General features: G+C 47.1%; 2 protein-coding genes across 2 annotated transcripts in view; one reads left to right on the top strand and one right to left on the bottom strand.

Annotated features, from left to right (window-relative positions):
- FAM83G (family with sequence similarity 83 member G) overlaps nt 1-7018 on the bottom strand; it is a 32712-nt gene extending 25694 nt beyond the window's left edge. Inside the window, exon 1 of the mRNA XM_073648456.1 lies at nt 6005-7018. Coding sequence (XP_073504557.1) covers nt 6005-6487 — 483 coding nt within the window. The 5' untranslated portion in view covers nt 6488-7018. The remainder of the gene's footprint in view (nt 1-6004) is intronic.
- SLC5A10 (solute carrier family 5 member 10) overlaps nt 1-25576 on the top strand; it is a 114411-nt gene that overhangs the window by 65392 nt on the left and 23443 nt on the right. The window contains exons 10-11 of the mRNA XM_073648457.1: nt 22303-22410; nt 22538-22688. Of these exons, the coding sequence (XP_073504558.1) occupies nt 22303-22410; nt 22538-22688 (259 nt within the window). The remainder of the gene's footprint in view (nt 1-22302; nt 22411-22537; nt 22689-25576) is intronic.

Here is a 25576-nt window from a genome sequence, read left to right as displayed (position 1 = left end):
AGAGGGATCTATTATATAGTCATTACACACAGAGTGATCTATTATATAGAGTCACTACACACAGAGGGATCTATTATATAGTCATTACACACAGAGTGATCTATTATATAGTCACTACACACAGAGGGATCTATTATATAGAGTCACTACACACAGAGGGATCTATTATATAGAGTCACTACACACAGAGGGATCTATTATATAGAGTCACTACACACAGAGGGATCTCTTTCACGTGTTATTTCTGTTACTGTTGATGATTATGGCTTACAGCCAATGAAAACACAGAAGTCATTATCTCAGTAAATTAGAATACTTTATAACAACAGCTTGAAAAATGTTTTAAAATCCGACATGTTGTCCTACTGAAATGTCTGTTCAGTAAATGCCCTCAATACTTGGTCGGCTCCTTGTGCATCAATTACTGCATCAATGCGGCAATGTGGCATGGAGGGATCAGCCTGTGGCCCTGCTGAGGTGTTATGGAGCCCAGGTGGCTTTGATAGCCGCCTTCAGCTCGTCTGCATTGTTGGGTCTGGGGTCTCTCATCTTCCTCTTGACAATACCCCATAGATTCTCTATAATAGATCCTCTATGGGGTTAAGGTCAGGCGAGTTTGCTGCCAATCAAGCACAGTGATACTGTTGTGTGTAAACCAGGTATTGGTACTTTTGGCCGTGTGGACAGGGGCCAAGTCCTGCTGGAGAATGACATTTCCATCTCCAAAAAGCTTGTCTGCAGAGGGAAGCATGAAGTGCTGTAAAATGTCCTGGTAGACGGCGGCGCTGACTTTGGTCTTGATAAAACACAGTGGACCTACACCAGCAGATGACATGACTCCCCAAACCATCACTGATTGTGGACACTTCACACCAGACCTCCAGCAGCTTGGATTGTGGCCTCTCCACTCTTCCTCCAGACTCTGGGACCTTGTGGAGTGTCAGTGACTGCCTTCTGGACATCTGTCAAGTCAGCAGTCTTCCCCATGATTGTGGAGCCTACTGAAACAGACTAAGGGACCTTTCTAAACTCTTAGGAAGCCTTTGCAGGTGTTTTTTGTTAATTATTCTAATTTACTGAGATAATGACTTCTGTGTTTTCATTGGCTGTAAGCCATAATCATCAACATTAACAGAAATAAACACTTGGAATAGATCACTCTGTAATGACTCTATAGAATATAGGAGTTTCACTTTTTGTATTGAAGAACTGAAAAATAAATTTTTTGATATTCTAATTTTGTGAGAAGCACCTGTATTTGTTATAGGTCGCTAGGAGAAGCTGGGTCTTCTTCCGTTTCATTTTTTTTTTTAGGGTACGTAAAACACAAATGCCATTTTTTGGTAAAAAAGAAACCACGAAGAGCAAAAAAAGAAAAAAAAGATGTGTGAATAAAACCTTATTATGTTATTTTGTTACAATGTATCGGTCACAGTCTGGACTGGGCAGCTGAGTATTGCAAACTGGATACAATTGTAGCAAACCCTCAGCTGTGAGAAGTGTTACATCCCAGCTATAGTAGGGGATGACAGGTCTCTCGCTGACTGGTGGTCGTGCTACCGCTGGAGACCCCTGGGTCATAACACTGAAGGGCAGAGACCCCTTTTTGCATTTGCTTGTGCTCCAGGATCGGACAGCCTCCCCCCCTAGTGCCCCCAAACAAGAAGTGACAGCCTCCCCCAGCAATAGGACCATCACTTTCTATGCCTCAAAAGGTCTCATTCACACTCACCTCCACTTTATTCATTGTCTATGGCTCCACCTTTCCTGGCAGTCCTATAGACAATGAATGGTGGTGCACATTTCAGAGCCCCCTCCGCTCTCAGGACTGCTGGGGGGTCCCTGCTATCCTTTGGACACCTGATCACTTTTATCCAAATTTCCATTTTTTTCTGTGCTTTTTTATTTGCACGGCACGTGTTTTCTGGGTACAATTATTAACCCAGAGAGACAGTATGACATTATTGTAAGAAAATGCCAAAAATGTCCAAAAAATGCATCTATTGAAAACAAGGCCGCTGGGAGAGGAGCGGTGGCCGCGCACACACGTGTCTCTACAGTCCCTTTTGCTAAAAATGCGAAGCGCGCTTGTTCACTTGTGTGCGATTGTTATGTTTTAGACGTTTGAAAGACCTAAAAATCAGAAGAAAGCAAAATAACGTAGCAAAAAATGAGGTGACCCAACAACAAGGGATGGAAAATAGACGGAATACGGAAAAGAAAGAAAATGCAAAACAGCCATTTTCGATCATAGTTTTGATACATAAGTGTGAATGAGCCCTTTAAGGGGTGGAACGTGATGGCTATATTGCTAGGAAAGGATGGCACTTGTTGTTTGGGGGCACTAGGGGGTCTGACCGCTAGAACCACCCCTTGAGTGAAGGGGCTGTGTCATCACGGAGCATAATCTAGACTCAACAAAAAAGGGGTCTCTGCCCTTCATTCTCACGAACGAGGGGGCTCCAGCATTGGAACCACCAGTCAGCGAGGGCGAGAGATCTGCCATCACCTGCAAAATAATATGTCTCACAGCTGAGGCTTTGCTACAATTGTACCCAGTCTGTGTAATCCTCTGTGAGCTGCACAGTCCGGACTGTGGATCGGTACAATTTACTGATACATTGTAACAAACTCCTAGGCATTATTCACACTTGTCTTTTTTTATCCTTTGGGTTTCCAGGGTTCATTTTTTTGTTTTTAACCAAAAAAGTGTCACCGAAAAAAAGAAGGCGACGGGCAAGAGGCAAAAAGGCGAAAGCCAAGAGGCAAAAAGGCGACGGCCAAGAGGCAAAAAGGCGACGGCCAAGAGGCAAAAAGGCGACGGCCAAGAGGCAAAAAGGCGACGGCCAAGAGGCAAAGGCGACGGCCAAGAGGCAAAAAGGCGAAGGCCAAGAGGCAAAGGCGACTGAGCTTCTTCCAGCGAGTTCAGATCCAATTAGCACAAGTCAGAGAACTGACCAAATCCCAAGCTGTGAGAAGTTTCAGGTCTGCAGAGGTTTTTTTTGGACGGAAACAAGAATGTCTCCCATTCACTAACCACAAGCTGTGATTTTTGAAATGGTGAAAAATGTATTAGGAAGTTGCAGAGCTTTTCATTTTATGAGGATTTAGATAAAAGTGGACAATCCCTTTAAGGAAAAATAAATAAATTTGCAAATTCCGAGCGAAACAAAGCCGAGAATATCTCAAAACTATCTCCCCATCCCACATTCCAGGAATAGCCGCCGCGCACTGCCGGTACGCGTTCAGACTGCGCAGAGCAGACGGCAGACGTAGCGATTACACATGCTGATTCACAAGGGTTAATCACCGATCGGCGGGTCACATTATGTCCGGACTTCCTGGCACAGAACTTTCCGGGAATAGACTCAGAGCCAGCGTGTAAGGAGAAAGTTCACAGGGGATCGGTGATATCATCTTATCAGGCGCTCACATCTACACCAAAGCAAAGCTCCAGCGCACGCGGCATACAAAGGAATTGCAATTTGAGCAATTTTCTCATTAGAACAGGGCAGAGTCTAAATATTTCCCTTATGTCCCCAAAGGCAAATCTGACTGGTCATGCAGCAATATAGGAGCCAGAGGCGCATTCCTGCATAAAATATTTCGTACGAGGGATTTTTTTGTGTTGGGGGAGGGGAAACGGATAGACATGCAAGGGCCCTGTAAGAAAATCTGCAAGTCCATAGAGCTGGCGAGCCGTTGTCCGCCTCCGAAGGGGCCGTTTTCTGCAATGACGTGTCCCTATTACAGTAAGGGAATGTTTGTATAAAGGATTATATGTATCCAGGGTGAAGCCTCGCCATAAACTCAACCGTAACTGCGCCTACACGAATATATAAGGCAATGGCATAAACAGCAGTTACCTGGTGGAAGAGCTAGCGATTTATCGTCAGCTATGTGTGATAGGGACATGCAACTTGTAGTCCAGGTGAATGCAATCTGTTGTTCCCTGTTATCAGCCAGTTCAGAGCTCTGGTTTGTATTGGGGGGTCCTGAGTGGGGGACGCCAATAGGGAGTGTGGACGTGTACCAGTTACCCAGGATCTTATCCTCCATAATGAAAGATTTTAGCTGCAGTAATCCTATGCCTTTACGCCCCACTTTCAAACAAATGTCGCTGTTTAATCCCAGAAACTGCCACCTAAGCCCAATGTCCAACTAACAGCAAATATTCTGTTTATTTCTGACTCTGTACACCAGCCAGACACCCTTTCCTCTGATTTCATGGATGGGTAATAAGAGACAGCACGGCTGAGGAATGTCACTGTCATTTTCTTGTCGCATACACACAATGCTATTACAACAGTCATCCATCTGCGGGTCAAATACCCCCCACTTTGATCACATGTGCAGCCACAATAACCCTACTGAGCAGTTTGTAAGTTTGCAGAGACAAGATTTTCCCAATGATGCAGGGAATTATAGAACTTTTTGGGTACCGCAATGGGTACGGTCCTAACCCCAACATAGGCCAGGGCAACTAATTTCATAATTACTGGACTCCATTTCTAAGTCCTTTTTACATTCAAGATTTATTTTTCCAAAATTCGGTCCTTGAAATAAAATCACAGGTACTTTATTTACATGGACAGTGGTACAACTCTTGTCTATGACAAATTTTCATACCAAGCAGACCTCTTCAAGGACATGTAAGTAAACATATTCCATGTAGCAGCAGTGCTTCCAGATTTCAGGGACCAGATAAGTGCAGACAGTCTGTTACAATATGAAGTGCTTGAACCAGATAAACCCCTTTAATTAGGTGTAGGGGCAGATGTAGAACTAATGCCAAGCTAGAATTGGGCATTATACTGGTATAACTGCATTGCTAATAATGATTCCATTGCAAGGACCTTTGCCTGTTACTACTTCAAAGCCAATAATCCAATCCTGGACTCAAGATGACGCAGGACTGCCAACCAGTGAAAGGTCACATCAGCAGGCAAATTGTGCCACCTATCCTCCCCTTACATCACCCATACAAATACTGGGCTGCTGGCTCGGCCCCCTCATATGTTGACGCTTCCTCTGAGATCATGCACGCAGTGAGTCATCCCGTGAGGTCACGGGCCGTGCCTAAACGCGTCACAGGTCATGATCCAGCATGTCAGGCACATCTATGAAACTGTACGTTACAACAGGGATGGATGGTGAGGACACGTCCGGTGGCCATTATAGCAAAGGGGCAAGACTTGATCAAAACTTTGTGCATAGCGCACTAATATTATCCAACAGGTCCTAAAACCAGTGGTACCCAACACGGCCCAATTCTCACCAAATTATAGGCTCAGGCACAATTGGACGATATACAATCTATTCAAAGAACACTACATCCCTGATCCCAAAATATACATTTATGAATTAGTACTACGACCAGGGCACGTTCACTAACCCCATGAATATGCCCATTACTGTCAGTTGGCCCCTTGGCCCAAGCAAACCAGAATGATCATACCAGGGTGGGAGAGTAGAATCACCCATAGTCCAGGTGTGGAGATATCTTGACCTTGGATGGAGCTGATGGTCCTTGCAGGTCTCCCATTGGGTCTTGGGCCACATATTCATACATGGTCCATTGCTATATTTGAATGCAAGTGGTTAATAGGGGCTTTCAGAATACTGGACCCCCACAGTCATGGGGGTATAATAAAAATATTGGGCACCCATTGAGATGAATGGGCATCCAACCTGGCTTTCAACCAGTGGAGGGATGCTCCCCACATAGGAAGGGGTAAACCAGACCACCCCTAATAAGAACAATAATCTACAAGATGGCCTGTGATATACACTAGGGGGTAGACAACCCATGAGCATACCCTAAAGATGTGGGCACCCCTTCTTGGTGCTGGGCTGTAATGGTTTCCACCTAGCATCAAGTTTGTGTAAGACACAAAGTACTGCTAAGGGCCCCAGAGCTACCCCACATTGGGGCAAGTGCCATCCACAAAGTTTGACCAACACCTGGCACAGACAGCTAGAGATATCAACCAACTGGACTCACCCTCTGGGCTTGTGTGATCATCTTCCTGACCACCTCTTTGATATGTGGCTGGCCATCGATGGGTGGCTGCATGTATACAGTAGCCCGGGTCACTCCTCTGTAGGCCACCGTGTCCGGCCACCCCAAATCCAACTCTGGAATGGGGCAGTCCGACTTATCAGGCCAATATTCCAAGGAATTTTCCACACCTTCCTGGAGGTCCCCTTCTCCATCCTGCTCAAACTTGTCCCCACTTTTCCTAAGGTGACTAGAGTCAGGGTCAAACGCTTCCACCCGACTCACGATCTTGGCCAGCTCCACCTCCGACAGGAAGTCTCTGATGTTCTCCTTCTTGACCACCTCGCAGAAGGCATCTTGCCCGGTGGACACAAGGGCTTCTAGCGCCAGCCTCTGCTCCTCACTGTAGAAGAACTCGGGCTTGGTCTCACTGGACCTCCAGTTCACATTATTATTGTCCAGGCACTGGATCTGGGAGAGAGCCATGGTGAGGGATCCTCAGGTCCTGCTGGAGGAGACCCCAACTGGGAGAGACCTCAACCTCAAGAAACCCCAACAGGGAGGGACCCCCTACTGGCAGAGAACTCAACTAGGTGAGACCCCAACCAGAAGGAACTCCCAACTGGGTGAGATTACCTACTGGGAGAGACCCCAACTAGGAGAAACTCCCTACTGGGAAAAACCCTAACCGGGACAGATCCCTATTAAATCTGATCCCTGCTGGAGGAGATCCCTGGAGAAGATCGATGGAGGACAATCCTGTGTACAGAAGTTAATCCTGATCCCCTGGGTGGATAGAGCGGGATCTAGTGGAGTCCGGTGCTACTATGTTCCCTCTCTCCCATGGTGCTGGTGATGCCCCCCAGTGTCCGGGTCCCCGCCGTCCCGCAGCCGGTGTCACTCCCGGATCTGTGTGCAGTGTGTGCGGCTGCCGCTCCCGGACTGTACAGGTAAGAGAGGCAGCGGCTCAGCTCAGCCCCCAACCCCGCATACACACGTGATCCGGACACGCCCCCTCCAAGACTCCGAACATCATGTGACCTGTCCCCGGCACCTCCTGCAGCACGCGGAGTGTGAGCTCTGAGGCCACAGACTCTGCATCCTACAACGTGCCAAGCCACGCCTCCAGACTCAGGACACGCCCCCTAACAGTGCGCCCATAATAAACCCAAAGTGCTCTAGGACCCTGCTGTGACTGCGGCCTCTGCGACCCCATAACTACAGCACTCATAATATGTATGGTGTACCACAGACTGCGCTCATACATACATCCTCTGTCTACAGGCGGTATTACACACTGTATGGACTATTCCCCTGTGTATCAGGCGGTATTACACACTGTATGGACTATTCCCCTGTGTATCAGGCGGTATTACACACTGTATGGACTATTCCCCTGTGTATCGGGCGGTATTACACCCTGTATGGACTATTCCCCTGTGTATCGGGCAGTATTACACCCAGTATGGACTATTCCCCTGTGTATCGGGCAGTATTACACCCTGTATGGACTATTCTCCTGCGTATCGGGCGATATTACACACTGTATGGACTATTCCCCTGTGTATCGGGCGGTATTACACCCTGCATGGACTATTCCCCTGTGTATCGGGTGGTATTACACACTGTATGGACTATTCCCCTGTGTATCGAGCGGTATTACACACTGTATGGACTATTCCCCTGTGTATCGGGCAGTATTACACACTGTATGGACTATTCTCCTGCGTATCGGGCGATATTACACTGTATGGACTATTCCCCTGTGTATCGGGCGGTATTACACACTGTATGGACTATTCCCCTGTGTATCGGGCGGTATTACACCCTGTATGGACTATTCCCCTGTGTATCGGGCGGTATTACACACTGTATGGACTATTCCCCTGTGTATCGGGCAGTATTACACCCTGTATGGACTATTCCCCTGTGTATCGGGCGGTATTACACCCTGCATGGACTATTCCCCTGTGTATCGGGCGGTATTACACCCTGCATGGACTATTCCCCTGTGTATCGGGCGGTATTACACCCTGTATGGACTATTCCCCTGTGTATCGGGCGGTATTACACACTGTATGGACTATTCCCCTGCGTATCGGGCGATATTACACTGTATGGACTATTCCCCTGTGTATCGGGCGATATTACACACTGTATGGACTATTCCCCTATGTATCGGGCGGTATTACACACTGTATGGACTATTCCCCTGTGTAGCGGGCGGTATTACACTGTATGGACTATTCCCCTGTGTATCGGGCGGTATTACACACTGTATGGACTATTCCCCTGTGTACAGGCGGTATTACACACTGTATGGACTATTCCCCTGTGTAAAGGCGGTATTACACACTGTATGGACTATTCCCCTGTGTATCGGGCGATATTACACACTGTATGGACTATTCCCCTGTGTATCAGGCGATATTACACACTGTATGGACTATTCCCCTGTGTACAGGCGGTATTACACACTGTATGGACTATTCCCCTGTGTATCGGGCGGTATTACACACTGTATGGACTATTCCCCTGTGTACAGGCGGTATTATACACTGTATGGACAATTCTCCTGTGTGCAGCCGGTATTACTCACTGTATGGACTATTCCCCTGTGTACAGGCGATATTACACACTGTATGGACTATTCCCCTGTGTACAGGCGGTATTACACACTGTATGGACTATTCCCCTGTGTATCGGGCGGTATTACACACTGTATGGACTATTCTACTGTGTACAGGCGGTATTATACACTGTATGGACTATTCTCCTGTGTACAGGCGGTATTATACACTGTATGGACTATTCTCCTGTGTACAGGCGGTATTATACACTGTATGGACAATTCTCCTGTGTGCAGCCGGTATTACACACTGTATGGACTATTCTCCTGTGTACAGGCGGTATTATACACTGTATGGACAATTCTCCTGTGTATCAGGCGGTATTACACACTGTATGGACTATTCCCCTGTGTACAGGCGATATTACACCCTGCATGGACTATTCCCCTGTGTATCGGGCGGTATTACACCCTGCATGGACTATTCCCCTGTGTATCGGGCGGTATTACACCCTGTATGGACTATTCCCCTGTGTATCGGGCGGTATTACACACTGTATGGACTATTCTCCTGCGTATCGGGCGATATTACACTGTATGGACTATTCCCCTGTGTATCGGGCGGTATTACACACTGTATGGACTATTCCCCTGTGTATCGGGCGGTATTACACCCTGTATGGACTATTCCCCTGTGTATCGGGCGGTATTACACACTGTATGGACTATTCTCCTGCGTATCGGGCGATATTACACTGTATGGACTATTCCCCTGTGTATCGGGCGATATTACACACTGTATGGACTATTCCCCTATGTATCGGGCGGTATTACACACTGTATGGACTATTCCCCTGTGTAGCGGGCGGTATTACACTGTATGGACTATTCCCCTGTGTATCGGGCGGTATTACACACTGTATGGACTATTCCCCTGTGTACAGGCGGTATTACACACTGTATGGACTATTCCCCTGTGTATCGGGCGATATTACACACTGTATGGACTATTCCCCTGTGTATCGGGCGATATTACACACTGTATGGACTATTCCCCTGTGTACAGGCGGTATTACACACTGTATGGACTATTCCCCTGTGTATCGGGCGGTATTACACACTGTATGGACTATTCCCCTGTGTACAGGCGGTATTATACACTGTATGGACAATTCTCCTGTGTGCAGCCGGTATTACTCACTGTATGGACTATTCCCCTGTGTACAGGCGATATTACACACTGTATGGACTATTCCCCTGTGTACAGGCGGTATTACACACTGTATGGACTATTCCCCTGTGTATCGGGCGGTATTACACACTGTATGGACTATTCTACTGTGTACAGGCGGTATTATACACTGTATGGACAATTCTCCTGTGTACAGGCGGTATTATACACTGTATGGACTATTCCCCTGTGTACAGGCGGTATTATACACTGTATGGACTATTCTCCTGTGTACAGGCGGTATTATACACTGTATGGACAATTCTCCTGTGTGCAGCCGGTATTACACACTGTATGGACTATTCTCCTGTGTACAGGCGGTATTATACACTGTATGGACAATTCTCCTGTGTATCAGGCGGTATTACACACTGTATGGACTATTCCCCTGTGTACAGGCGATATTACACACTGTATGGACTATTCCCCTGTGTATCAGGCGGTATTACACACTGTATGGACTATTCCCCTGTGTACAGGCGATATTACACACTGTATGGACTATTCCCCTGTGTATCGGGCGGTATTACACACTGTATGGACTATTCCCCTGTGTACAGGCGGTATTATACACTGTATGGACTATTCCCCTGTGTACAGGCGGTATTACACACAGTATGGACTATTCCCCTGTGTATCGGGCAGTATTACACCCTGTATAGACTATTCCTCTGTGTATCGGGCAGTATTACACCCTGTATGGACTATTCCCCTGTGTATCGGGCAGTATTACACCCTGTATGGACTATTCCCCTATGTATCGGGCGGTATTACACCCTGTATGGACTATTCCCCTGTGTATCGGGCGGTATTACACACTGTATGGACTATTCTCCTGCGTATCGGGCGATATTACACTATATGGACTATTCCCCTTGATATCGGGCGATATTACACACTGTATGGACTATTCCCCTGTGTGTCGGGCGGTATTACACACTGTATGGACTATTCCCCTGTGTAGCGGGCGGTATTACACTGTATGGACTATTCCCCTGTGTATCGGGCAGTATTACACTGTATGGACTATTCCCCTGTGTATCGGGCGGTATTACACACTGTATGGACTATTCCCCTGTGTATTGGGCGGTATTACACACTGTATGGACTATTCCCCTGTGTATCGGGCGGTATTACACACTGTATGGACTATTCGCCTGTGTATCGGGCGGTATTACACACTGTATGGACTATTCCCCTGTGTATCGGGCAGTATTACACCCTGTATGGACTATTCCCCTGTGTATCGGGCAGTATTACACCCTGTATTGACTATTTCCCTGTGTATCGTGCGGTATTACACCCTGTATGGACTATTCCCCTGTGTATCGGGCGGTATTACACCCTGTATGGACTATTCCCATGTGTATCGGGCGGTATTACACACTGTATGGACTATTCTCCTGCGTATCGGGCGATATTACACTGTATGGACTATTCCCCTGTGTATCGGGCGATATCACACACTGTATGGACTATTCCCCTATGTATCAGGCGGTATTACACACTGTATGGACTATTCCCCTGTGTAGCGGGCGGTATTACACTGTATGGACTATTCCCCTGTGTATCGGGCGGTATTACACTGTATGGACTATTCCCCTGTGTACAGGCGGTATTACACACTGTATGGACTATTCCCCTGTGTATCGGGTGGTATTACACACTGTATGGACTATTTCCCAGTGTATCTGGCGGTATTACACCCTGTATGGAGTATTCCCGTGTGTACAGGCGGTATTACACACTGTATGGACTATTCCCCTGTGTATCAGGCGGTATTACACACTGTATGGACTATTCCCCTGTGTATCGGGCAGTATTACACACTGTATGGACTATTCTCCTGCGTATCGGGCGATATTACACTGTATGGACTATTCTCCTGTGTATCGGGCGGTATTACACACTGTATGGACTATTCCCGTGTGTATCAGGCGGTATTACACACTGTATGGACTATTCCCCTGTGTATCGGGCAGTATTACACACTGTATGGACTATTCCCCTGTGTATCAGGCGGTATTACACACTGTATGGACTATTCCCCAGTGTATCTGGCGGTATTACACACTGTATGGACTATTCCCCAGTGTATCGGGCGGTATTACACACTGTATGGACTATTCCCCTGTGTATCGGGCGGTATTACACACTGTATGGACTATTCTCCTGCGTACCGGGCGATATTACACTGTATGGACTATTCCCCTGTGTATCGGGCGGTATTACACCCTGTATGGACTATTCCCCTGTGTATCGGGCGGTATTACACACTGTATGGACTATTCTCCTGCATATCGGGCGATATTACACTGTATGGACTATTCTCCTGTGTATCGGGCAGTATTACACCCAGTATGGACTATTCCCCTGTGTATCGGGCAGTATTACACCCTGTATGGACTATTCCCCTGTGTATCGGGCAGTATTACACACTGTATGGACTTTTCTCCTGCGTATCGGGCGATATTACACTGTATGGACTATTCCCCTGTGTATCGGGCGGTATTACACACTGTATGGACTATTCCCCTGTGTATCGGGCGGTATTACACCCTGTATGGACTATTCCCCTGTGTATCGGGCGGTATTACACACTGTATGGACTATTCCCCTGTGTATCGGGCAGTATTACACCCTGTATGGACTATTCCCCTGTGTATCGGGCGGTATTACACCCTGCATGGACTATTCCCCTGTGTATCGGGCGGTATTACACCCTGTATGGACTATTCCCCTGTGTATCGGGCGGTATTACACACTGTATGGACTATTCTCCTGCGTATCGGGCGATATTACACTGTATGGACTATTCCCCTGTGTATCGGGCGATATTACACACTGTATGGACTATTCCCCTATGTATCGGGCGGTATTACACACTGTATGGACTATTCCCCTGTGTAGCGGGCGGTATTACACTGTATGGACTATTCCCCTGTGTATCGGGCGGTATTACACACTGTATGGACTATTCCCCTGTGTACAGGCGGTATTACACACTGTATGGACTATTCCCCTGTGTAAAGGCGGTATTACACACTGTATGGACTATTCCCCTGTGTATCGGGCGATATTACACACTGTATGGACTATTCCCCTGTGTATCGGGCGATATTACACACTGTATGGACTATTCCCCTGTGTACAGGCGGTATTACACACTGTATGGACTATTCCCCTGTGTATCGGGCGGTATTACACACTGTATGGACTATTCCCCTGTGTACAGGCGGTATTATACACTGTATGGACAATTCTCCTGTGTGCAACCGGTATTACTCACTGTATGGACTATTCCCCTGTGTACAGGCGATATTACACACTTTATGGACTATTCCCCTGTGTACAGGCGGTATTACACACTGTATGGACTATTCCCCTGTGTATCGGGCGGTATTACACACTGTATGGACTATTCTCCTGTGTATCAGGCGGTATTATACACTGTATGGACAATTCTCCTGTGTGCAACCGGTATTACTCACTGTATGGACTATTCCCCTGTGTACAGGCGATATTACACACTTTATGGACTATTCCCCTGTGTACAGGCGGTATTACACACTGTATGGACTATTCCCCTGTGTATCGGGCGGTATTACACACTGTATGGACTATTCCCCTGTGTATTGGGCGGTATTATACACTGTATGGACAATTCTCCTGTGTATCAGGCGGTATTACACACTGTATGGACTATTCCCCTGTGTACAGGCGATATTACACACTGTATGGACTATTCCCCTGTGTATCAGGCGGTATTACACACTGTATGGACTATTCCCCTGTGTATCGGGCGGTATTACACACTGTATGGACTATTCCCCTGTGTACAGGCGGTATTATACACTGTATGGACTATTCCCCTGTGTACAGGCGGTATTACACACAGTATGGACTATTCCCCTGTGTATCGGGCAGTATTACACCCTGTATGGACTATTCCTCTGTGTATCGGGCAGTATTACACCCTGTATGGACTATTCCCCTGTGTATCGGGCAGTATTACACCCTGTATGGACTATTCCCTTATGTATCGGGCGGTATTACACCCTGTATGGACTATTCCCCTGTGTATCGGGCGGTATTACACACTGTATGGACTATTCTCCTGCGTATCGGGCGATATTACACTATATGGACTATTCCCCTGCGTATCGGGCGATATTACACACTGTATGGACTATTCCCCTGTGTGTCGGGCGGTATTACACACTGTATGGACTATTCCCCTGTGTAGCGGGCGGTATTACACTGTATGGACTATTCCCCTGTGTATCGGGCAGTATTACACTGTATGGACTATTCCCCTGTGTATCGGGCGGTATTACACACTGTATGGACTATTCCCCTGTGTATTGGGCGGTATTACACACTGTATGGACTATTCCCCTGTGTATCGGGCGGTATTACACACTGTATGGACTATTCCCCTGTGTATCGGGCGGTATTACACACTGTATGGACTATTCCCCTGTGTATCGGGCGGTATTACACCCTGTATGGACTATTCTCCTGTGTATCGGGCGGTATTACACCCTGTATGGACTATTCCCCTGTGTATCGGGCGGTATTACACACTGTATGGACTATTCTCCTGCGTATCGGGCGATATTACACTGTATGGACTATTCCCCTGTGTATCGGGCGATATTACACACTGTATGGACTATTCCCCTGTGTATCGGGCAGTATTACACCCTGTATGGACTATGCCCCTGTGTATCGGGCAGTATTACACCCTGTATGGACTATTCCCCTGTGTATCGGGCAGTATTACACCCTGTATTGACTATTTCCCTGTGTATCGGGCGGTATTACACCCTGTATGGACTATTCCCCTGTGTATCGGGCGGTATTACAACCTGTATGGACTATTCCCATGTGTATCGGGCGGTATTACACACTGTATGGACTATTCTCCTGCGTATCGGGCGATATTACACTGTATGGACTATTCCCCTGTGTATCGGGCGATATTACACACTGTATGGACTATTCCCCTATGTATCAGGCGGTATTACACACTGTATGGACTATTCCCCTGTGTAGCGGGCGGTATTACACTGTATGGACTATTCCCCTGTGTATCGGGCGGTATTACACTGTATGGACTATTCCCCTGTGTATCGGGCGGTATTACACACTGTATGGACTATTCCCCTGTGTATCGGGCGGTATTACACACTGTATGGACTATTCCCCTGTGTATCGGGCGGTATTACACACTGTATGGACTATTCCCCTGTGTATCGGGCGGTATTACACCCTGTATGGACTATTCTCCTGTGTATCGGGCAGTATTACACCCTGTATGGACTATTCCCCTGTGTATCGGGCGGTATTACACACTGTATGGACTATTCCCCTGTGTATCGGGCGGTATTACACCCTGTATGGACTATTCTCCTGTGTATCGGGCGGTATTACACCCTGTATGGACTATTCCCCTGTGTATCGGGCGGTATTACACACTGTATGGACTATTCTCCTGCGTATCGGGCGATATTACACTGTATGGACTATTCCCCTGTGTATCGGGCGATATTACACACTGTATGGACTATTCCCCTGTGTATCGGGCAGTATTACACCCTGTATGGACTATGCCCCTGTGTATCGGGCAGTATTACACCCTGTATGGACTATTCCCCTGTGTATCGGGCAGTATTACACCCTGTATTGACTATTTCCCTGTGTATCGGGCGGTATTACACCCTGTATGGACTATTCCCCTGTGTATCGGGCGGTATTACACCCTGTATGGACTATTCCCATGTGTATCGGGCGGTATTACACACTGTATGGACTATTCTCCTGCGTATCGGGCGATATTACACTGTATGGACTATTCCCCTGTGTATCGGGCGATATTACACACTGTATGGACTATTCCCCTATGTATCAGGCAGTATTACACACTGTATGGACTATTCCCCTGTGTAGCGGGCGGTATTACACTGTATGGACTATTCCCCTGTGTATCGGGCGGTATTACACTGTATGGACTATTCCCCTGTGTATCGGGCGGTATTACACACTGTATGGACTATTCCCCTGTGTATCGGGCGGTATTACACACTGTATGGACTATTCCCCTGTGTATCGGGCGGTATTACACACTGTATGGACTATTCCCCTGTGTATCGGGCGGTATTACACCCTGTATGGACTATTCTCCTGTGTATTGGGCAGTATTACACCCTGTATGGACTATTCTCCTGTGTATCGGGCGGTATTACACCCTGTATGGACTATTCCCCTGTGTATCGGGTGGTATCACACACTGTATGGACTATTCTCCTGCGTATCGGGTGATATTACACACTGTATGGACTATTCTCCTGTGTATCGGGCGGTATTACACATTGTATGGACTATTCCCCTGTGTAGCGGGCGGTATTACACTGTATGGACTATTCCCCTGTGTATCGGGCGGTATTACACACTGTATGGACTATTCCCCAGTGTATCGGGCGGTATTACACCCTGTATGGACTATTCCCCAGTGTATCGGGCGGTATTACACCCTGTATGGACTATTCCCCTGTGTATCAGGCGGTATTACACTGTATGGACTATTCCCCTGTGTACAGGCGGTATTACACTGTATGGACTATTCCCCTGTGTACAGGCGGTATTACACACTGTATGGACTATTCCCCTGTGTATCGGGCGGTATTACACACTGTATGGACTATTCCCCTGTGTACAGGCGGTATTACACACTGTATGGACTATTCCCCTGTGTATCGGGCGGTATTACACTGTATGGACTATTCCCCTGTATATCGGGCGGTATTACACTGTACTGACTATTCTCCTCTGTATCGGGCGGTATTACACTGTACGGACTATTCCCCTGTGTATCGGGCGGTATTACACACTATACGGACTATTCTCCTGTGTATCGGGCGGTATTACACACTATACGGACTATTCTCCTGTGTATCGGGCGGTATTACACTGCATGGACTGTTCCCTTGCGTATCGGGCGGTATTACACACTGTATGGACTATTCCCCTGTGTATCGGGCGGTATTACACTGTACGGACTACTCTCCTGTGTATCGGGCGGTATTACACTGTACGGACTATTCCCATGTGTATCGGGCGGTATTACACTGTACGGACTATTCCCCTGTGTATCGGGCGGTATTACACACTGTATGGACTATTCCCCTGTGTATCGGGCGGTATTACACACTGTATGGACTATTCCCCTGTGTATCGGGCGGTATTACACACTGTATGGACTATTCCCCTGTGTATCGGGCGGTATTACACACTGTATGGACTATTCCCCTGTGTATCGGGTGGTATTACACACTGTATGGACTATTCCCCTGTGTATCGGGCGGTATTACACACTGTATGGACTATTCCCCTGTGTATCGGACGGTATTACACACTGTATGGACTATTCTCCTGTGTATCAGGCGGTATTACACACTGTATGGACTATTCTCCTGTGTATCGGGCGGTATTACACACTGTATGGACTATTCTCCTGCATATCGGGCGGTTTTACACTGTATGGACTATTCCCCTGCCTATCGGGCGGTATTACATTGTACGGACTATTCTCCTGTGTATCAGGCTTTATTACACTATGAACTATTCCCCTGTGTATCGGGCTTTATTACACACTTTATGGACTATTCCTCTGCATATCGGGCGGTATTACACACTGTATGGACTATTCCCCTGCATATCAGGCGGTATTACACACTGTATGGACTATTCCCCTGTGTATCGGGCGGTATTACACTGTACGGACTATTCCCCTGCGTATCGGGTGGTATTACACACTGTATGGACTATTCCCCTGTGTAGCGGGCGGTACTACACTGTATGGACTATTCCCATGTGTATCGGGCGGTATTACACTGTATGGACTATTCCCCTGTGTATCGGGCGGTATTACACACTGTATGGACTATTCCCCTGTGTAGCGGTCAGTATTACACTGTATGGACTATTCCCATGTGTATCGGGCGGTATTACACTGTATGGACTATTCCCCTGTGTATCGGGCGGTATTACACACTGTATGGACTATTCTCCTGTGTATCGGGCAGTATTACACACTGTATGGACTATTCCTCTGCATATCGGGCGGTATTACACTGTACGGACTATTCCCCTGTGTATCGAGCGGTATTACACTGTATGGACTATTCTCCTGTGTATCGGGCGGTATTACACACTGTATGGACTATTCCCCTGCATATCAGGCGGTATTACACACTGTATGGACTATTCCCCTGTGTATCGGGCGGTATTACACTGTACGGACTATTCCCCTGTGTATCGGGTGGTATAACACTGTACGGACTATTCCCCTGTGTATCGGGCGGTATTACACACTGTATGGACTATTCCCCTGTGTAGCGGGCGGTATTACACACTGTATGGACTATTCCCCTGCATATCAGGCGGTATTACACACTGTATGGACTATTCCCCTGTGTATTGGACGGTATTACACTGTACGGACTATTCCCCTGTGTATCGGGTAGTATAACACTGTACGGACTATTCCCCTGTGTATCGGGCGGTATTACACACTGTATGGACTATTCTCCTGTGTAGCGGGCGGTATTACACTGTATGGACTATTCCCCTGTGTATCGGGCGGTATTACACACTGTATGGACTATTCTCCTGTGTATCGGGCTGTATTACACACTGTATGGACTATTCCTCTGGATATCGGGCGGTTTTACACTGTATGGACTATTCCCCTGTGTAGCGGGCGGTATTACACTGTATGGACTATTCCCCTGTGTATCGGGCGGTATTACACACTGTATGGACTATTCTCCTGTGTATCGGGCTGTATTACACACTGTATGGACTACTCCTCTGCATATCGGGCGGTTTTACACTGTATGGACTATTCTCCTGTGTATCGGGCGGTATTACACACTGTATGGACTATTCCCCTGCATATCAGGCGGTATTACACACTGTATGGACTATTCTCCTGTGTATCGGGCGGTATTACACTGTATGGACTATTCTCCTGTGTATCGGGCGGTATTACACTGTATGGACTATTCCCCTGTGTATCGGGCGGTATTACACACTGTATGGACTATATATGTCCCTGCGGCTTTTCTGCTCCAGTTCCTATTTTCTGAGTGTCTGCAGATTCACTAGAGATTTCGGATTTTTGTGGCCTCCAGCCTCATGACTTTGTGTGTTGAGTGAAGCAGAGGTGACATCATCTAGATAAGACCACTGATAACTGTGAAAACCAGTCCAGCCAGGTAACAGGCAGGTAACATAGCCTTAAAGGGACAGTACACAGTAAATGCAGCAAGCAGTGGTATTCTACATCAATAGCTGTGAGCTGACACTTTTCCAGGCAACAGTCTCCCCCCAGTCTCCACTTGGCAGAATTGCGGTCGGTAGACCCCCATTTTCCCGCTAGATGGAGGTCTCAGACGTGGAGGCTCTCGGCAGGTTTCCTATGGAGAGGCCACACGTGGCTGCCGTGGGTTTGTCTGGTATCTGCTGTACTGAGGAATACAGCGATGATCCCGGAGTATGAGACACCTGAGTTATGTACACAGCGATAATGGCTCCTTATCTGTGACCGTCAATATGGCCGACTGCCAGATAGCGGCATAGTAACTGGTGAGTGTTACAAGGTCATTCCTATTAGTAGGTGTACGAGGCGTATCGTCATCTCCCGCTCACACAGGAGGGATCGCCGCTCTGAAATGTGAAGAGGTAGATAGGAAAGACACAGGAAAACACACTCCGAATCCTGCATCCAAACTCACCATGATTGTTATTGCGCATTTACCCACTACACTGAATCCTGCGCCCTTACTCACTACACTGAATCCTGCGCCCTTACTACACTGAATCCTGCGCCCTTACTCACTACACTGAATCCTGCGCCCTTACTCACTACACTGAATCCTGCGCCCTTACTCACTACACTGAATCCTGCGCCCTTACTCACTACACTGAATCCTGCGCCCTTACTCACTACACTGAATCCTGCGCCCCTACCCACTACACTGAGTGAAGGTACCGCTGCGCCTGGTGATGCTCCATGTTTCTCTTGCACGGCGCTGTTCCTGTGTCACGTGACTTTCTTGTATAATCTGTAAGCAGCCGTTGCAGCCCCGCACCTCGCCCGCTCTGCACACACACACCATAACATCTCAATTATGTACCTGAGTGAGTCCTATAAGAGAGCACTCAGTACGACCACGAGGACTTTTACTGGGAACTTTCTCCTGTGTGACGCTCTCGGCAGCGGTATATGGGGAGAAGAGAATCCAGAGAGGTCTGCGGAGATGATGGGATTTATACCTTATACATGTGTGGAACGCAGAGCATCTGCCCGAATTCCCCCATAAAAAAGCAAGTCATAAGGACCCAATAATAAGGTCCTAAAAGATTAATCCAAAGTGCCCCCATAATAAAAATATCCACAGTGCCCCTGCAACAGTGCCTGTAACAGAGGTTTGGTGCCCATTACCAGTACCCACCTCCTCCATATGCAGTGCTGCTCTGTGGGGCAACCAATAATTTAGTTTCCGTCACCCTAATGGTTTAGCGCCACATGTTCTGGGATCCGTTGGTTAGGTCAGAGCTCCAATCTGTATTAACTTGGTGCCTTGGCCCTAAATATCAGATGACCTGGCGCCCTGTAGGTAGCGTTTGGTGCATTTATCTAAGGCATACGGCCAATTTAAGAGTTAACCGCAGCCACCCGGCACATACCCAATGATCTGACAGAGAATATTTTGTGCCGAGTCTGTCACCTGGGATTTGTTATCTGGAACAAAGATTTCATACAATGTTGCCAGAAGATTTTAAATCCACAAATTCTTTCTCAAGTTCTGAGCTGAAGAGATTAATGGGCAGGATTGCACTTGGCGGCAAGGTTTAGACAAGGGTACGGCACCGTGTCTACCATCGGCTGGAGGGGGAAGCTCTGGAGAATTTCTCCGACACGTAAACAAAATGTGCAAAACGATGTAACTAAGCAATAAGCGAACCAAGGACCAGACTCAAGACTCGGACATCAACTGGGGGGGTCTTGACTAGAAACTGATCTAGAGAAATATTTAGACATTACCTTTATCCCATAGATTAGATTAATGCTAGAAGTGTGAAGGTTATAACCACATGATGCACATTGCCCCTGCCGAGTGACCCATAGATCAAAGAATTGGTGATTGATGAAAGATCTGCTTCTCTCTTGATCCTGCTCAGTGGACGTCAGTCTTCAGTCCAAAGACGACCCGATTATGCTCTTAGGAAGGGCTAGTTCGAGGGCCTGGCATCTAAGGTGGCCTCATAGAGGGGGAACAATCTGCTCCCCACATGATCCTGATCGGTGGATAGTCTGTAATTCAAATAGGTTCATGACCATATTCCTAGGAAGGACTGACTGGTGGGAGGGAGGGGCATTTGAGGAGATCAACAACCTGCATTCATCTTCATTAGCGAAAGTCAGTCTTGAGTCCAAAATGACCCGATTATGCTCTTAGGAAGAGCGGGATTGGCTAGTTGAAGGATCTGGCATTTGAGGAGACCTCATAGAGTAGTAAAGATTTGCTACTCTGCTGAACCTGATCGTGGATATCAGTCTTCAATCTAAAGAGGACACAGTTATGCTTTTAGGATGGTCAAGATTGGCTAGTTGAAGGCCCTGCATCTGACGAGGCCTCAAGGGGATCCTGAGCTGATTTGCTACTTTTCTGATCAAGAAACATGGATGTCATTTTTCAAAACAATGAGGAAACCATCATGATCTTAGGAAGCTGAGGGCTGACTGGTTGGAGTCTGGCATCTGAGAAGGCCTCATTGAGGAGGAAAGATTGTATACTCTCTTGATCCTGATCGATGGATGCCAATCTTCAATCCAATGAGGACATCATCATGCACCTAGGGAACTGAGGGCTCACTGGAGGTCATGGCATCTGAGAAGACCTCATTGATGAGCAAAGATCACTCCCAACCTGACCCTGATTGCTGGACAATAGTGTCCAATCCAAAGGACACAATTATGCTCTAAGGAAAGGGAGATCTAGCATCTCAGGAGGCTTCATAGAGGAGAAAGGTCTGCTCCAATTCTGATCATTGCTCATCAGTCTTCATAGACATGATCCTACTTGTACAGATGGGATGATTGATTTCTTGAGGGTCTGACATCTGACGAGGCTTTATAGGCCCACCTTCTGCCTAATGTAGATGACAGGTAAAACTTTATAATGCTCAGTTGACTAGATGTCATATTACATAAGGTCAACTTTTTGGACATTACTGTTACATCCCCATTTTCATTGCATAATCCCCCCTCCATGACCGATTTGCCATATGTACTAAAATATCAATCCAACTGCTTGAATCAGTTGTGATGTTGCAGATTGTACTAAAACCCTAAAATCAAGCATTTGTCTCCAGCAATGACCACTTGATCATGTGATCTTCGTCTTATATCTGATACTTTATATCCTGCAGATGCCGTTGGATGTGTCGTCCCAGAAGAGTGTGTGAAAGTGTGTGGGGCTGAGGTTGGTTGCTCCAACATTGCATACCCAAAGCTGGTGATCGAACTGATGCCAAGTGGTAAGAGAACACCGGACAGATGTGATAACGGATCAGTCTGCTATAATATCCCACAGAAGATAGCAGCTGAAATATCACTCTTATGTGCGCCTTCTTTTTTCCTCTCTTGTTTCCATTATTCTGGAAGGTCTTCGTGGTCTGATGATTGCAGTCATGATGGCGGCTCTCATGTCTTCCTTGACCTCTATATTTAACAGCAGCAGCACACTTTTCACTATGGACATCTGGAGGAAAATCAGGAAGAACGCCAACGAGAAGGAGCTTCTTCTGGTGGGAAGGTGAGGTGACATTAGACCATCAATTCAGGAACTCATAGACATAGTAGGATCGAATGGTGGCCTCCACCTTTAATACACTTTGTTGTGATAGTCATTTTACCGGTGGGACACCGGACTTCTCTCCGGTGGTCCGGTGGATTAAGCCATAAGGGGCCTCCATTGTGGCCATTAAGCCCACAGCACCACTCTGTGATGGACAGCTTATATATTTGTTCAAGAGCCACCTCCTTTAGCTGAAGCCGAGAGATCGTATATTGGATTGCAATGGAAATCCAATGTAAATGCTGCATAAGAACTGAGGTGTCTGAAATGCGTAGGCCAAACAGTTTTCTCCCTTATCATGTTTGGGTCACATTTGTAAATTATTGAAGAATAAAGAGCTATTATGTTATGTAGAGTGCTGGAACACATTTATGGACCTTGGACCGTTTGTTTAATCGCCTGTATAACCAACAGGATCCTTTCCACTCAAGCAGGGAGCAGAATTGGACATGAGGGGGTGAAACTGCTTTTAAATTGTACATTGGCTATCACCTAGATCGGTTAGATTGGATATAATCCCGGATTTATGATAGGTCATCAATATCAGATCAATTAGTGTCCGACACACAGCACCTGCACCAGCGGCGGCCATGGGAGTAAACAGTGCAAAGCTGGAACAGCAAAGATTTGTACACTATGTAGTGCCTGTCTTCTGTAGCTCAGCTCCCATTCACTCCAATAGGAGCTGATCTGCAGTAATGAACATAGAGGGTGTTCCAGGGTCTTATGGACCAATACATATTAGGTAGTTGAGGGCCAAACTATCTTTCGGCCGAACATTCCCATCTTCTGTATGAGAGCGTTCACGCCAAACAAAATATCCTGCCTGCCCCGGGGGACAGTCAGGAGGACCCCTTGTACATAAGACCTGTCGGTTGAGCCCCCCCATATTGGCGGGTTTGCCCCATCCTTAGCCTAATGTGTATGGGGCTCTTCATATTTACTGAGGACTCGTTGATTTTCGGGGAATGGCTCTTTATCTTTTTCGGGCAGCCCTTCCAGTCTCTGATCACTGGCGGCTCCTGACATGAGGTGGAGATTAGTTTACATCCGCCCTTATTACAGTTCTCTTTTTTATGAGTTCCCTGCAGATAAAAGGAAGATTTATATCTAGTTATTATGAGGGGGAAGGGAGGAGGGTTTTTTTTTTTTTAAAGGAAAGAGATGTACAGTTGATGTTTTCATCGTCTATCGGGTGTAGACTGGTGTCAGCTGTGATCTACTATCTAAAGCGGCAGAATAGTTGGTAGCTTACTGATCGTGGGGGTCCGTCCACTAGGGCCCTGCACTGATCAGTAGATTTATTCCCAATGAAGCAGCAGGTTGGATGCTCGACCGACGCTCCATTCATTCTCTATGGGGCAACTTCATTTTGTAACTGAGTTAAAAGTGTCCCGTTCTGCCAATTGATGCTGTTTCTGACAGTCAGACCCCCACCGATCAACAAGTTATCATCCGTCCTATGGATTGGGAGGTCTCCATACATTAGATGCTTCACCGGTGCTTCTGAAATCATTTGTTTCCTCTAACTTTAATGTGTATTATGGCCTTTAAGCCGCCCGTACACGTTAGATTGATGTTGGCTGAACCTGCCTATTTTGGTGAGACTCACCAGCCACCTACTGCCGGAGGAGATAAAGATGGGGCAGTTCGATTTTAACTGCCCCATCCCTTCATTCTCCTAGGAAATAAGCCTCCTCCGGAGCGGGCTGCCATCGGCCTTCTGCCTATTGAAAACACAGACATGCTGAGCCAAGCATCCATGAGTATAAGGGGAGGGGAGGACAGGTATCTAAGGTGTACGGCCACGAGATGACAGAGGTGCAAGATTTCAAAAGAATGGCATGAAAAAACCTAAGGACCAGAACTAAAGCTTCCCACACAGCTGTGAGCCTAGATTGGGTGCACTGCCTGGGGAGCGCACTAGAGAAGAAGCCAGAAAGACAGCATCTTTTATTATTTCCAGCTTCACTTTCTTTATCCTCTACGTATTTACTAAAGAGACTGAGAAAAGTGCCATCTTTCCTTGGCTACAATAGTGCCACTTTTCCTTGGATAGTGTAATGCCACTTTTCCTTGGATACAGCAGTGCCATCTTTCCTTGGTTACAGTAGTGCCACCTTTCCTTGGATACAATAGTGCCACCTTTCCTTAGCTACAATAGTGCCACGCTTTCCTTAGCTACAATAGTGCCACGCTTTTCTTAGCTGCAATAGTGCCACGCTTTCCTTAGCTACAATATTGCCACGCTTTCCTTAGCTACAATAGTGCCACGCTTTCCTTAGCCACAATAGTGCCACCTTTACTTAGCTACAATAGTGCCACGCTTTCCTTAGCTACAATAGTGCCACGCTTTCCTTAGCTACAATAGTGCCACTCTTTCCTTGGATATAATAGTGCCACCTTTCCTGGATACAGTACTGCAACCTTTCCTTGGATACAGCAGTGCCACCTTTCCTTGGATACTGTAGTGACACCTTTCCTTGGCTACAGTAGTGCCACCTTTACTTGACTACAGTAGTGCCACCTTTCCTTGGATACAATAGTGCCACCTTTCCTTGGATAGTGTAATGCTACCTTTCCTTGGATACAGTAGTGCCACCTTTCCTTGGATACAGTAGTGCCACCTTTCCTTGGTTACAGTAGTGCCACCTTTCCTTGGCTACAGTAGTGCCACCTTTCCTTGGCTACAGTAGTGACACCTTTCCTTGGCTACAGTAGTGCCACCTTTCCTTGGATAGTGTAATGTCACCTTTCCTTGTATACAGTAGTGCCACCTTTCCTTGGCTACAGTAGTGCCACCTTTCCTTGGCTACAGCAGTGCCTCCTTTCCTTGAATACAGCGG

Source organism: Phyllobates terribilis, unplaced genomic scaffold, assembly GCF_046119375.1.
Source record: "Phyllobates terribilis strain yellow unplaced genomic scaffold, ASM4611937v1 Scaffold_9__5_contigs__length_417890890, whole genome shotgun sequence".
NCBI lineage: Eukaryota > Metazoa > Chordata > Amphibia > Anura > Dendrobatidae > Phyllobates > Phyllobates terribilis.
This window is presented reverse-complemented; position numbering and strand designations above follow the sequence as displayed.